Here is a 14,038-nt window from a genome sequence, read left to right as displayed (position 1 = left end):
GACTTACCTAAAATATGCTTGCAAACTGCAAATGGAGATTTTGATTTTCGAAATGATAAAAATATGTGTTCAGCATGCTGCCGTTGTTCATTATTGACCATGGAAGGTGGTGCCTAATGGTAAAATAAAGGTTCTTTTTACCTAAAGAATTCAGAAAACTGTCACTTTTAGTGAAAACAGTAGTACTATGAGCCCTTATTTCACGAACAGAAAGATGGCTCTTGTTAATTGAAGGTTGTTCTTTGAGTGCTAACATACAGCCAGATGCTTTTTAAAGAATTTTAAAATTAGATAATAGAAGGGGTCAAAAGAAAGGCTCATCAATCCAACTTTATTCCTTCTTGAACCCAATTGTCAAGATGACTATTATCCATAAAGGATTTTAAAGAGTTCTGTGAGTCATTCAAACAAACATGGTGTGTGCAAACTAGGTATCTTGCAAAGTTTTGTGAGATGCATAAAAATATACAAAGATATACTTCTTTGAATCCATTCTTTGACAAAACCTTAAAACATCAACTCCAGACAGCTAGTGTGCTATGCTATGTGTCAAGGATGGTTACCTTTTGTACACCCAAAAGTGTTTCTGTTCTCTAGATAATGGTCTGGGTTCTATAAATACATTTTGCCACATAATGAGATCCTTTTCTTCAGTGGTAAAGTTCTGTAAGTAAAGTCAGTGTCATCCAAGGAAGAACTTTTCAATTAGGTAGAGAGTAGATTTTACAGCTATACTCCTGCATGTCATGAACTAAACATTTCAAGGTCTGTAGCAGCACCCTGATTGTGGATCTCCCAAACTTAGAATCTGTCTGATAGGAGCCATAAATGATTTCTGGTTCCAGCTATAAGCTATTAGTTGTTTACCCCTACCACTGATTCTTGTTAAGAGCAAACAGTCATAACTATCATTTACTACATTAAGGTGCATTTTATGTTTAAATAAAAGAAACCTACGGCCTGTTACAGACTGCCAAAATAAAGCTGCTTCAGGTCTCTTTGGAGGTATGCTATTTAAAGGATGCATGGGTCCTAAGAGTCCGGAGGTCGCACCAAAGCCACACTCCATTCCTAAGCACTGGAGGGCAGCTTTGGTGCAGCTTCCGGATTCTTAGGGTGCATGCACCATTTAAACAGCATACCTCCAAAGAGACCCGAAGCAGTATTTTGGTAGTCTGTAACAGGCCTACATTTCTCAAAAACAGCTGAGCACAAAATAAGAGCAGTAGTACACTGCCCTCTAGTGTAAAGTCAGCATGTTTCAAGGTAAAATGAGGAAAACATGTAATACAAGGAAGAGCCTAATATTAATGTCTGATTAGTAAAAGATTTTGATTATTCTAATGAGACTGTACCACACAGCTACAACTCCCACTTTTCAACCCAGGCAATGCGTTCTTCTGTCCCAACTGCATCTATGTAATTTTCCTTGGTATTTACAAAGCAAAATCCAACTGAGTGTGAGGCTCTTATTAGGCTCTCTTCCAACATAAAAGTTCATCATTCTAAGACTAGTAAGTCATCAGACATCAGTCCATAGTCTGTTTAACATAGGACCTGACTATCAAGGTAGTGTGACCAATAGCTCTCTAATGCTAGAAGGGGCAGTGAGGAACCGGTTTGGATGATCACAGCAAATGGACTGCAAATGCTGGGTAGCACTGTTTATTTAATGGATTTATATCCCGCCTTTCTCCCAAAACAGGATTCAAGGTAGCTCCAGTAGTCCTAACCAGGCTCAGTCACCTGGAATACTGTGTCCAGTTCTGGGCGCACAATTCAAAAAGGGTGTTGACAAGTTGGAGCATGTGAAGAGGAGGGTGACCAAAATGGTGAAGGGTCTAGAAACCATGCCCTATGAGGAGAGACTTAGAGAACTGGGTACGTTTAGCCTGGAGAAGAGACAGTTAAGAAGTGACATGATAGCCCTGTTTAAGTATTTGAAGAGGTGTCATATTGAGGATGGAACAAGCTTGTTTTTTGCTGCTCCAGAGAATAGGACCTGGAACAATGGATACAAGATACAAGAAAAGATATTCCACCTCAAGATTAGGAGAAAATTCCTCACAGTAAGAGCTGTTCAACAGTGGAACACACTCCCTTGGAGAGTGGTTGAGTCTCCTTCTTTGGGGGTTTTTAAACAGAGGCTGGATGGCCATATGTTGGTGGTGCTTTGTTCCTACATGGAAGGAGGTTGGACTGGATGGCCCTGGTGGTCTCTTCCAACTCTGATTCGATGATTCTACAGAATGTAATTTTGCCAGCTGACTGGGCAAGTGGCTGATTATGAACATGCTATGCTATATATGTGTGGCACCTTGACTCAGGGATCTAAATTGTATATATCCCAGGAACAGGAAATGTGTGGCAGTGGCACTCCAGATGTTGGATTGTACTGCAACATCAATCCTCACTATTCACTATATGTTGAGGTGACAAGAGTGGCAAACCAACAACATCTGGAGAGTCATGTATTTCTCATCAATAGCATATATGCTTTTAATACTATACCTCCGGATCTTTTAATATAAGTAGTAGAAATAGAATTTGCTCAGAAACAAATGGGCCATCTGCTCACCACAGGCACAAGGAGTGACCATACCTTATGTATGAAAACATGTATCATGGATTCTAAAATTCTATGTAATGATCTTCTCAGCTGAAAAATCTTTAGCTATAAATAATAATAATAATAATAGGTTTTATTTATATACCGCCCAATCACTGGGAATCCGAGCGGTTTACAATAGAGGGGATAACAGACAGTTCCCTGCCCACAGGCTTACAATCTAAAAGACACGACACAAAAGGAGAAGGGAATGGTGAGGGAGGGAGGGAATCAGGTCCAGCATTCTTCTCTCCCTCTGAGGCCTGGACCAAGGCAGATGGACCGGAGGGAGGGCTCTTCTTCTTCAGGCTAGCCCCTGATGGAACTGGGCCAGCCTACTCTCTCCCTCAGAGGCCGAAAGATATAAAGATGACTAGACAATGAGGAAATCGAAATAGTCAAAGAATTCCCATATCTAGGATCAAAACATTGTCCAGAGTGGAAACTGCAGTCAAAAAATAAGAAGATGACTAGGAATGGGTAGAACAGCTATGAAAGAACTAGAAAAGATCCTGAAGAGTAAAGATATACAACTGAGCACTAAAGTCAGACTCTTTCAGGACATTGTATTACCCAGCACCATGTACGGATGTGAGAGCTGGACAGCAATCGAAGCAGACAGAAAGGAAAGTAAATATTTAAGCATTTAAGTATCCTAAGTATTTAAAGACATATATATTACCACGGACAGGCATATATGCAGTGTTTTACAGCACTATTAATAGTCACTGGCTATTCATAAATAATTTTACCCCAGAGTTCTAGGTCACAATTATAATAAATATATTTCTTACAAGAGGAGACCGAAAGAAGTAGGAACGTCTATATTGGCAAACATTCTTTCTTTACTGCAAAAGATAATAACAGAATGCTCCATGGTTTGGTCAACAGCACAAGTAAATAAAGACAATCTATTCAAACATTCTACAATAAGAGCCAGAAAGACACTTGAGAACAAATGAATAAAGGCTTGACAAACTTTTTATTTGGAACAGGCAAGGAGGTCAGAACAGAACAGCAATATTTTAAAAGATATGGCCACCTTGAACTTCAGAAAGCTTTGTCTAGACTGAAGCTCTACTCAGCATTGACATTCTCTATTGTGATGATACGAGTTTTATGATAAGAATTACAAGTAGTTTGATGCATTCAAAGTAGCTACAAAAATAATAAAAAGTAATACAGTCGCAAAAACATCCTATACAAAAAGATCAAATGATCAGAAATTTATATTGTCAAAATGTAAGAATAAAGGAACAAAAGTGAATTAAATATAAGCAAGAGTTTCCTATGCAACCTATACAGCTCCAGACCAATAACAATTCCATAAGAGCAGTATTCATATTATGTAGGTAAAGGGCAGTAGATACTATAAGAGGAGCCATCTGAGGAAGTAGGCTCAAGTCTATGAAAGCTCATGCTTCCAAGTTCTAACTTTTAGTCTTAAAGTTGATGCAAGATCCCTTTGTATATTAGAGTACAGAATAACTAAAAGTTCTAGAAAAGTAAAACAGTTTTCATCTGGCACTGAAAAAACACAGAAGTCAGCATCAAGCAAGTTCTACTAGGATTGGGGATCACTTTTCTGCCCCTATCAGGAACACATGGATTACCAAAAAATCCAAAAGACAAACTCCAAACACCAAAATAGCCAGAATCTTACTTCTCTAGACGCTGCCTAATGGGACCAGCCCTGGGAAATTTTATGCTTTTTTGACAAAGGAGGAAATAGCATTATTAATGTACCTCTCTGGTTCCTCCTTTCTCACTACTGAGGGATACCTCTGTCTCACATTACTTTAGTATCTGTAAGTCTGCTTTGTCTGACCCTCAATACATAGAATCATAGAGTTGGAAGAGACCTCAAGGGCCATCCTGCCATGCAGGAACACAGTATCAAAGCACCCCTGACAGATGGACATTCAGTCTCTGTTTTAAAACCTCTGAAGGAGGAGACTCCACCACATTTTGAGGGAGTGTGTTCCACTGTCGAAGGTAAATTCTTCACAGGCATACTGTATATACTCATGTATAAGTCTAGAAATTAAGGTAAAAAAATTGACCCAAAAAACCTGGGTCGACTTATCCATGGATCAATGTAAGTACTGTACCTTAACTCTTATTTAAAAGAAGAAACCATCCCCTGGTGAAAAGCAAGAGTATAATCTGTCCTGGAAGCACTGACTCCCTCTACTCTCTCATCCATCCAGCCTTAAGACTGAGCACAAAGAGTTATGTTGGCTGGAATTTTGTAAATTCTTTCACATTGTTTTGCTTTGCTTCATCCTTTAGATCCTTTGCTATACGCCCCAAGTCTTACCCTCAACTTATCCACGGGTCATAACAAAATCCATAATTCTGCCCCCAAAACTTACCCTTGACTTATACATGAGGTTGACTTATAGTCAAGTATATACGGTAGGTAAATTTTTAATATCAACATGTTGGGTTTAAATGTTATACTGAAGTACACTAATAATGGTATTTCCTCCTTTATCAAAAAAGGCATAGATTTTTCCAGGGTTGGTGCTATCATTGAGCAAAGTATCCGTTCACAACCTTTTTAACTTTACTTAACTCTTGAAATAATTTTGACGTCTCAGGGAACTCTTGCATAAAAATTATTAGTCGCCTCTACTTTTCTCACAGACTTGAGATCCGCGCTCCTGATTATTCACTGAGGGGTAACCTCCATTATTCTCAATGGGGTGCACTCTTGCAGTGCACGCCCTGCACGCACTCACAGACACGTGCCCCATTCAAGCCCATGGGGCTTATATATGTGTGTTTTCAGGGTGTGCCTGGATCCAGAACTGATCCCCCATGACAACAGAGGGCCAATTGTATAGCAAATAATAATAAAAAGTGGGGTTTTCCCCCAATCTCAATTTCTTGTAGAATCCCTGTCAAGCTCTTGTGGAAACCTATAATAAATAATAAAATTTATTTATATACCACTTTTCCAAAACTGATCAAAGCGGTGCACAACAAAGAATACAAAATACAATAATCAAAAATAACAACATGATATATAAATAACATTAAAACTTGACAATAAAAATTCAATCGCAATTTAAAACCATAAAAACCATATCAAAGCCAGCTGAGTTGATAATCAATGGTACAAGATACATATCAGGGGGGAAACCACACATATCAAGGCACATGGGGGAAAGCGTGACGGAAAAAGAAGGTCTTGAGTCTCTTTTTAAAGAGATCCAGGGAGGTGATGGAGCGGAGCTCATTGGGAAGGGTGTTCCAATTTTGTGGGGCCGAGATGGAAAAGGCCCTTTGCGAGGTTGCAAAGTATGGTTCGGGGGACCCAGGACTGAGAAACCCTGGTCCAAAACATACTGCAGAAATAATCCAATTTGAGTCTGCTTTAACTGCCCTGGCTCAGTGCTAGGGAATTCTGGGAACTGTAATTCTGTGAGACAGCCTTCTCCATCTGAAACAACAATTTCCAGGATTCCCTAGCACTGAGCCATGGCAGTTAAAGTGGTCTCAAACTGGATTCTTTCTGCAGTGTGTTTTGGCTCCCCGAGGCAGATCCAGGTGATTGCCATAGCTGGATCGTGCTGGGGAGCAATGGAGGCAGCTTTCCAGTCATCCTTCATGAAAGCCCTGGCTGCTATCTGCTGGAAGTCAAAACTTCAAATATTTCACAGTTTCCTAGATTATCTTAGTTAGCCTTCTTTGTGAAGAACACCATCCCATTTACAGAGTTGAAGATTCAGCTATCATTCCAATTCGCTTCTGCATTTGAAATAACCCTCTTATCTTTTGCTTTCCATAGCAAAATGTCTTGGTCTGTCCCCAAGCCTTCCCTCAACCTAGAACCCTCCAGATGTAGGACAGAACACCATCATTCTTAGCCAGCATGGTCAGAGATAAATTTAACACTAACTGCAGCAGTTGTAGCTTCTCCTGAATCCCTTTGGGGAAGAAATCAAGAATGGGTGGCACACTCCTTTCCTTCACTGCATCCTAGTAGGAAAAAGCAAACAAGCAACTGGGAACTCTCATGTTTTTTTACTGACATTGCACAATGAATCCTCTTTCCATTTCTGCCTGAATATAAGCAGGGGAGGGAGAGTGAAAGGGTTACCAGGAAATAAATTCAATTCACTCTGATTGATATAAATTCACAAGATGTGCTAACAAACAAGATTTAAGAGGAGTGTCAACAATGAAGATTTTTAAAATGTGTTCTTTGCTTCATTAAAGTCTGTATTTTCCGAACAACAAGTATAGAAGAGAAGCATAAAGGCAGCAACAAAAACAACTGTCTCTGTCCACACAACCAAAGCTTTCCTGTTAACAGCAGTGGAGAAACAGCCCCATGAATAAATGATCTTCAGACCTGCAGTGTATGCTCTTTGGCACCTCAGGGAGTTGCAACAGCTTAGATAACACCACGAAAGTAATGGAAGGCATGCCAACCTGTATTTTTAACAACCCTTTTCATGACATTTTTCTGCTGCAATGAATCATGTCATGAACGACTGCCTAGAATTTGTTTGTATTTGGAAGCCATGCATGACAGTCAAGGAAGTTACCTCTCCCACACACATCCCACTCTCCAGAAGATGCTTTGTGTTAAAAATAGTGATTTCCCATCAGCCAGGTCTGTATTACTTCAGCATGGTCTATATTTATAAGAGATTGAGAGCAGCACAGCCAGTGTATCATCAGTTTGACAGCTGATGCATGGCTATTAGTACCATTAGCCAATTTTCATGAATTGCTCCCACTACATTTGTTGTATCTCTTAAAGGTATAAGCAAGGGGGGAGTGATTGTTTTGAAAATTCATAGTTCACTTTATTATGATTTTTTAAACACACAAAGCATCTGCAAATGTCTTCTTCAAATCAAGTAGATATTCATTCACTGAACAGCACTCTTCTATTGCTCCTCGAGTCTTTCTAAAGTGGATATTAATACAAAACACCCCAAAGCAGATGCCTTTTATCACCAGCAAGCTCATACCTTGTAGCCCTTTCTGGCCAAAGGGTATAAGAAACACTACCTTTGGGATGTGGCTTAGCACTTTGGTTCAATTTACAGTAATTCTGGCTAAACGTATCTCAGCAAAAGGAGTGGGAAGAACACTCCATCTAGGTGTTTGGGCAGTTGCTTCCAGCCAGAGTAGACAATACAATACCAGTGGTCAGAGTAATATAAGCTGTTACACACATTGTATTTGTGTACCTCTCACAAAAAAATCAAAGCAGTGTTCATCAATATGTAATATACACAATACACAAATGCACAATACACCCTGAATATACCTAATTTCATCTACTTTCAGAAGTTAAGGAGGATCAATCTGGGTTAGTATTTGGACAGGACACAATCAGGTTACACTGGGGATCTCTATGTAAGGCTTGGAAGGAATCCTGCCTGGATCCTGAAAAACTGATGCCAATCAGTTGACAATACTAGGCTAGATGGACCGAAGTCTGATTCAGTATATGAAATCTTCCTAAGAAAGTTAACTAGAACCTGACATTTCTGTGTACAGCAAAGTGGTGGCTTTTGTTTTAATGAGAGGAACTACTTGAATATATCCACTTCAGCTATAGAATCCACATGTCCTCTGAAGGAATCATCCTAAAAGGATAATTCTGTATTCACTGATAAGCTATACATAAACATAGCCAGCACCGGGGGGGGGGGGGGGGGGGCAAGGGGATGTAAAACTAAGTACAATGATCCCACAGGTAAGTAAAGAAACTGCAATGTAAGTTATTGGATGATGAATTTCAAACACTGACGCAACAGAATACAGCCAAACACATTTCAAAATTAGAGTGCACTTAGTTTTTAGATGGAATTAATTTCTTTTGAAAATCTACTCTGATTGAGAGTCACTTAAAGTGGTGTAAAACTGCATTATTTCTACAGTGTAGATTCACCCCATTCATCAAATATAATTAGAAGTTGTATAATTCATATTTATGATGACATTTTTTACTTACACTCTTTTTTATGAATTACTTAAAAGAAAAAAATAAATTCTGATTTCATTTTTTAACACTTTTCTAAAAAGCCTGATTTTTATCATCCTTCCCCCCCAGCCCCCCACCCAAGGAAGATGGGCACACTGTGTGTTGCCTGCACAGTAATCTTTGGCTAATTTCCATGTTAAATGAGTTGTTGCAACAGGAGTTTCCTCTCTGCAGCCTCTCTAGAGAAAATCAGAGGGGAGGGAGATGCAAAATACTGCCAGGGAAAGAACTGAAAGACATCTTTGGACACCATCACTTATATTTTAGAGATTCCCTTTGAAAAATAATGACGTTACAAAAACTACTAATATAGAAAGCTGCAGGCTATGAGCAAACATTACTTGTTCCTTTACAGCAATTGTCCAAGATCCAACTGCAGGTTCCATCTGTAATATGAACTGCAAAAATTCAGTTCCTCTTCAATTTTTTGAGAGTAATTAAGAACGATGGTGATATGACTGTTTTAACTGGTGGGAGCATTACTCCCCAGGTTTCCTACACTTCAGTTTAAAAGGCTGCAGTAGTTGTTTTGGGCAACTACGTTACTTTGTTTTCTAATGTTTAGTTTACGAACATGTAAGAAGTTAATGTTTTATTTCTTTACAAATTGACATAAGAGTTCTTATTTTATTATGCTGTAGGTGTTTTGGGTGCATATACAGAAAATACAAAAAGTTTAACAATTTACTGTAACAATTACAGTAAAACACATTCCATAAAAAAATTATTATTAACAGTAACAGTCACAGCTGCTTGTTTCTGCCCACAAATTATAAAAGAGAGTCTACAAAAGAATTTACAGAAAGGATGAGCACATTCTTCAAATATTGGTGTTCAAAAGTTAATTCTATTTTGATTTCCTTTATGAGACCAATCAATAGGGTACAAAAATAGTGGAGAAGACACCCTGACTTGATACTGAGTCCATGTTGTCTTGGAATATCCTGACAGGGTATGGAGGGAAAAGGGCCACCAACTAAAGCTCTGTCAACTGACCTGCTTAAGGTTTTAAGTTTCTTCTGGAGTAATTCTTAGGCACAGTAAGAGGAGGAAAGGTTGATCATTTTTGAAACTACAGAATCCAAATGTGAACTTTTTGTAACATCTTATCTGGTGAGGAAATCAGGAGAACTCCAAAACCTGTGTCCTTTTTGTATCTTTTTGATTGGCCTAAACAGAATATATAACCCCCCCCCCCCCTTATGACCAGCATGGCTACCTCTGATATGTTTCACAAGGAGCTCTTACGAACACAGGGTCATCAGCTAAAAGGATACATGAAGAGGTGTTCTAGGTGCCTACTGACTGCAAAGAAAGAAAAGGTTATGGAAGAGGCTGTTTAATTTTATGCCCCGCAAACCCAGAAAAGATAGCATGGTAAGAAAAAAGGATGGGGGAGACATACCTTTCTCTACAGGCTGAGTCTCCCTTAGCCTGACTTCTTAAATCTAACATACTCCAAAAAACAAAACCTTTTTCATGGGTGGCTGAGACAGTAACATTTTTGCTTTCTGGTGTACAAAAACTTTGTTTCAGGCACAAAATTATTTTATAATAATGTATAAAATTACCTTTAGGCTATGTGTATAAAGTATATACATTGGGCCCTTGGTATCTTCTGGGATTTGGTTCCAGGACCCTTGTGGATACCAAAATCTGTGGATGTTCAAGTCCCATTAAATACAGCGGCATTGTAAAATGGTGTCCCTTCTATAAGATGGCAAAATCAAGGTTTGCTTTTTGGATTATATATTTTTTAATATATTTTCAAACCTTGGATGCTTGAATCCGTGGATAAATAATCCATGGGTACTGAGGGCCAACAGTATGAAACATAAATGAATTTTGTGTTTAGACTTGGGTCCCATCTCCAAGATAATTCATTATGTACATCTCCCTTATCCAGAATTCTGAAATACACTTGTCCCTCCACATTTGCAGCTTTGACTTTTGCGGCTTTGATTATTCACGGATTTTATTAATATGTTCTCTCTAGGAATATCTAGTTCCTCCCACACAACTCTGTGGTCAACTTTAACCAAACGTCGCGCTGAAGGACCAAGAGATTCCTAGAGAGAACACTCCGCTAGGCATTTGTAGCTCCTCCAGAGCAATTCTTTGCTCAGTGCCTAACAGATGTTGCACTGGAGGACCTAGAGATTTCTAGAGAGGTGTTCTCTCAGGAAAAAAAAATAGTGCTTTTGTTATTTGTGTTTTTTTCACATTCACGGGGATCCTATGCCCCTAACCCCTGCTAATGTGGAGGGACAAATGTCTATCAAAAGCCAGGTTCATCCACATGGGTGGCTGAGATGACACCTTTGCTTTCTAATGGATCAATGTAAACAAACTTTTTTTCATGTACAATTTTTTTTAAATCTTGTGTATAAAATTACCTTCAGGCTATATGTATAAGGTATATATGAATCACACGGTAAATGGATTTCATGTTTAGACTTGGGTCCTACCTCCAATTGTCCCTTCATTGTTGTTGTGTGTCTTCAAGTCGCTTATGACTTATGGTGACCCAAAGGCAAACCTATCATGGGGTTTTCTTGGCCACATTTGTTAAAAGGGGGTTTGCCACTGCCATCCTCTAAGGCTGAGAGAGTGTGACTTGCCCAGCATTATGAAGTAGGCTTGATGGCTGAGTGGGGATTTCAACTCTGTTCTCCAGAAGAGTCCAATGCTCAAACCACTGCATCACGCTGGCTCTCGTTATGTATTTGCAAGTATTCCCAAATCTGAAAAACTCCAAAATACTTACGGTTCCTAGAATTTCAGATAAGGGAGACTCAGCCTATACATATATGCAAACAAAGGTATCACATCATCTCAAAATATAATCCAAAACACGTCTGGTCCCAAGCATTTTAGATAAGAAAGACTCAACCTGTACATCCAATTGGCACAAAATGGTTATTTATGTTACCCAAATCTAACTTATTAATACCAGCAAATGTTTACAAGGAAGCAAGAAGAATGGTCTGGGAGGGAAAGGAATGGGGAGAGGAAGGTGGGATTCAGGCATTTGAGCACATGGCTGCAGGAGTGATTTTGTGGTGGTGTGCTTTTGTTTCTGACTGATGGCGAAGCTATAATGGCATTTTCTTGGCAAAATGTGTTCAGAGGAGGTTTGCCTTTGCCTTCCTCTGAGGCTGAAAGAGTGTGATTTGCCCAGGGTCACCCAGTGTGTTTCATGGGCAAGTGAGGATTTGAACTGTGGTCTCCAGAACAATAATCCAACACTCAAACCACTGGCCAAGCTGGCTGTCACAGGAGAGGTTATTATGGAGGTGAAAGGCGCAAACACCCAGCTTCTTTCTCTCAGTGAGTCTCAAAGGTGCTGCAAGATCTCTTTCCATATGGATTTTCCAACCAACACAGATGGGTCTTTGAATTCTACCTCACAAAATGGGGAAGGGAGTAAGTAAGGGTTTATATGTAAGGTTCAGGTAGCCAGAGCAAGGATGAGCTAGGCCCAAGAGAAGCCAACACGTGTTTGCTGGAAAGCCAGCCCTTTTGAGAGGCAGGACCAAGGCTGCGTCCGCAATGCAGAAATAATCCAGTCCGACACCACTTTGGTAGTTGTGGGATTGGTAGTCCTATGAGCCATCTCCTGCGATCCCCAGGCTTCCAAGCATGGAGCCAGGGCAGTTAAAGCGGTGCCAGACTGGATTGTTTCTGTAATTGACTGGCCTTAAATCTAGAATTGTTCTCAAAGATGGCAGCCTACCTTATTATTTACCTATCTATTGTTTATTTCTCTATTGGGGTAAAACCCCAATTGACCAAACCATAACTTAAAACTAAGACTCAATTTGCACTGCAGAATGAATGCAGTTTCACACGGCTTCAACAATAAGGAGTCTATTAACACAGCAAGAACCAGATGCTGATCCCAATGGGTTCCCAGGGCTCCTTGGCCTTGAGGCGCTCTCAGGGGGGACTCTTCCTGCAGTGGGTTCTGGGCCTATGTTGCCTTGCTACCTGAGGCTGACTTGATCAAAACCTGGAGGAGGAGGATCATCATCATGTTTTAGTGCATTTATTTGTTTTACAAAGAGTCACATGATGAGTTCTTATTTATTATTATTATTATTATTATTATTATTATTATGCTGCTAATAATAATAATAATAATAATACCAATGAGGGTATTAATATAATATGAATGCTACTATTAACAATAGGCTAACATGAAGGCGCTCCCAGAGCGGGCTTGATTCCCTTCGGCGTGGAGCCCGGACCCAAGGGCAGGGAGGGAGGGAGGGAGGGAGGTTGCTGGGGCGCGAAGGGGCAGAGGAGGCCCCCGGAGGCCCCCAGCAGCCAGGGCTCCGCTCTTTCCCGGGGGCTCACCCACCATCAGGACTTTGGCCGCGTTCTCCAGCTGGGCGATCACCTCCGGGGCTCCTCCGACGGCCGCCGCGGCCCCCGCCGCCGCCATCATGGCCTCTCTTCAATGACGCGCCATGCGGGGCACTCTGGGAGCCCCAGGCCCGGCGGCCAATGGGGACGGAGGGAGGGAGGGAGGAAGGAAGGCCGGCCCTCGGAGCGAGGGAGGCCTGGCGGCTGGAGCCGGCCGGTGGGCTCCAGGAGGGCGGGCGAGCGAGGCAGCCAGAGAGCCAAGGCCTCGCCTCAGCCGGAGGGAGGGAAGGAAGGGGCCTTACTAGAGCATGCTGGGATCTGTAGTCCTAGAATTAACTATCCATTTTAGAGAACACTCCCTCTCTAGGAAGCTCCTCCAGAGCAGCTCTATGGTCAACGTCTGTCAGGGTTTGGATCATAGAGCCACGCTGGAGGAGCTGCAAATGCCTAGAGAGGTGTTTCCTCTAGGAATCTCTAGAACAGCTCTATGGTCAATGTTTGTCAAGATTTGGATCACAGAGTCGTGCTGGAGGAGCTACAAAATGCCTAGAAGTGTCTTCTCTAGGAATCTCTAGGTCCTCCAGAGCAGCTCTATGGCCAACTTCTGGCATAGTTGCACTGGAGGACTAGAGAAGACATATTAATTAAAACCACAAATAATCAAATGCGTGAGCTACAAATGCCTAGAGGAGTGCTTTCTCTAGCAACTCTATGGTCAACATCCACCAGAGATTGAACATAGGAGACTATCATACTACACTCTTAAAGCACTGCTATTCCAATTTAACTGCTCCGGCTGCATCCTGTTGCATTCTGGGGTTTGTAGTCCAGTGAGGCCTAAGAGCTCTCTGGCAGAATTCTAAATGTCCCCTCTTTCAGCTGCAAATCCCAGAATGCAACAGGAGGTAGCCAGAGCAGTTAATGTGGAATAGCAGTGCTATAAGAGTGCAGTGCGGTATTCTAGTGGGGCGTCCTAACCGCCAAGGAGGATGAGGTGTCGCAAAATGGAGGTTTTTGCCACATAAAAGCCATTCATACTAATACAGTGG

General features: G+C 40.9%; 1 protein-coding gene across 2 annotated transcripts in view; it reads right to left on the bottom strand.

The window, feature by feature from the left end:
* LOC149319946 (exportin-4) overlaps positions 1-13,224 on the bottom strand; it is an 81,020-nt gene extending 67,796 nt beyond the window's left edge. For both annotated transcript variants that reach the window (XM_089512635.1, XM_089512636.1), the window contains exons 1-2: positions 12,985-13,224; positions 8-113 (exon numbers count right to left, since the gene is read on the bottom strand). In XM_089512635.1, coding sequence (XP_089368761.1) covers positions 8-113; positions 12,985-13,071 — 193 coding nt within the window. In that variant the 5' untranslated portion in view covers positions 13,072-13,224. The remainder of the gene's footprint in view (positions 1-7; positions 114-12,984) is intronic.
* Between the last annotated feature and the right edge of the window lie 814 nt (positions 13,225-14,038).

This window comes from Sceloporus occidentalis, unplaced genomic scaffold (assembly GCF_023333645.1).
Source record: "Sceloporus occidentalis isolate IW3139 unplaced genomic scaffold, rSceOcc1.0.p SCAF_2, whole genome shotgun sequence".
In the NCBI taxonomy this organism is placed as follows: Eukaryota; Metazoa; Chordata; class Lepidosauria; order Squamata; family Phrynosomatidae; genus Sceloporus; species Sceloporus occidentalis.
The sequence above is the reverse complement of the archived record's forward strand: the minus strand, read 5'-3'. Positions and strand labels throughout refer to the sequence as shown.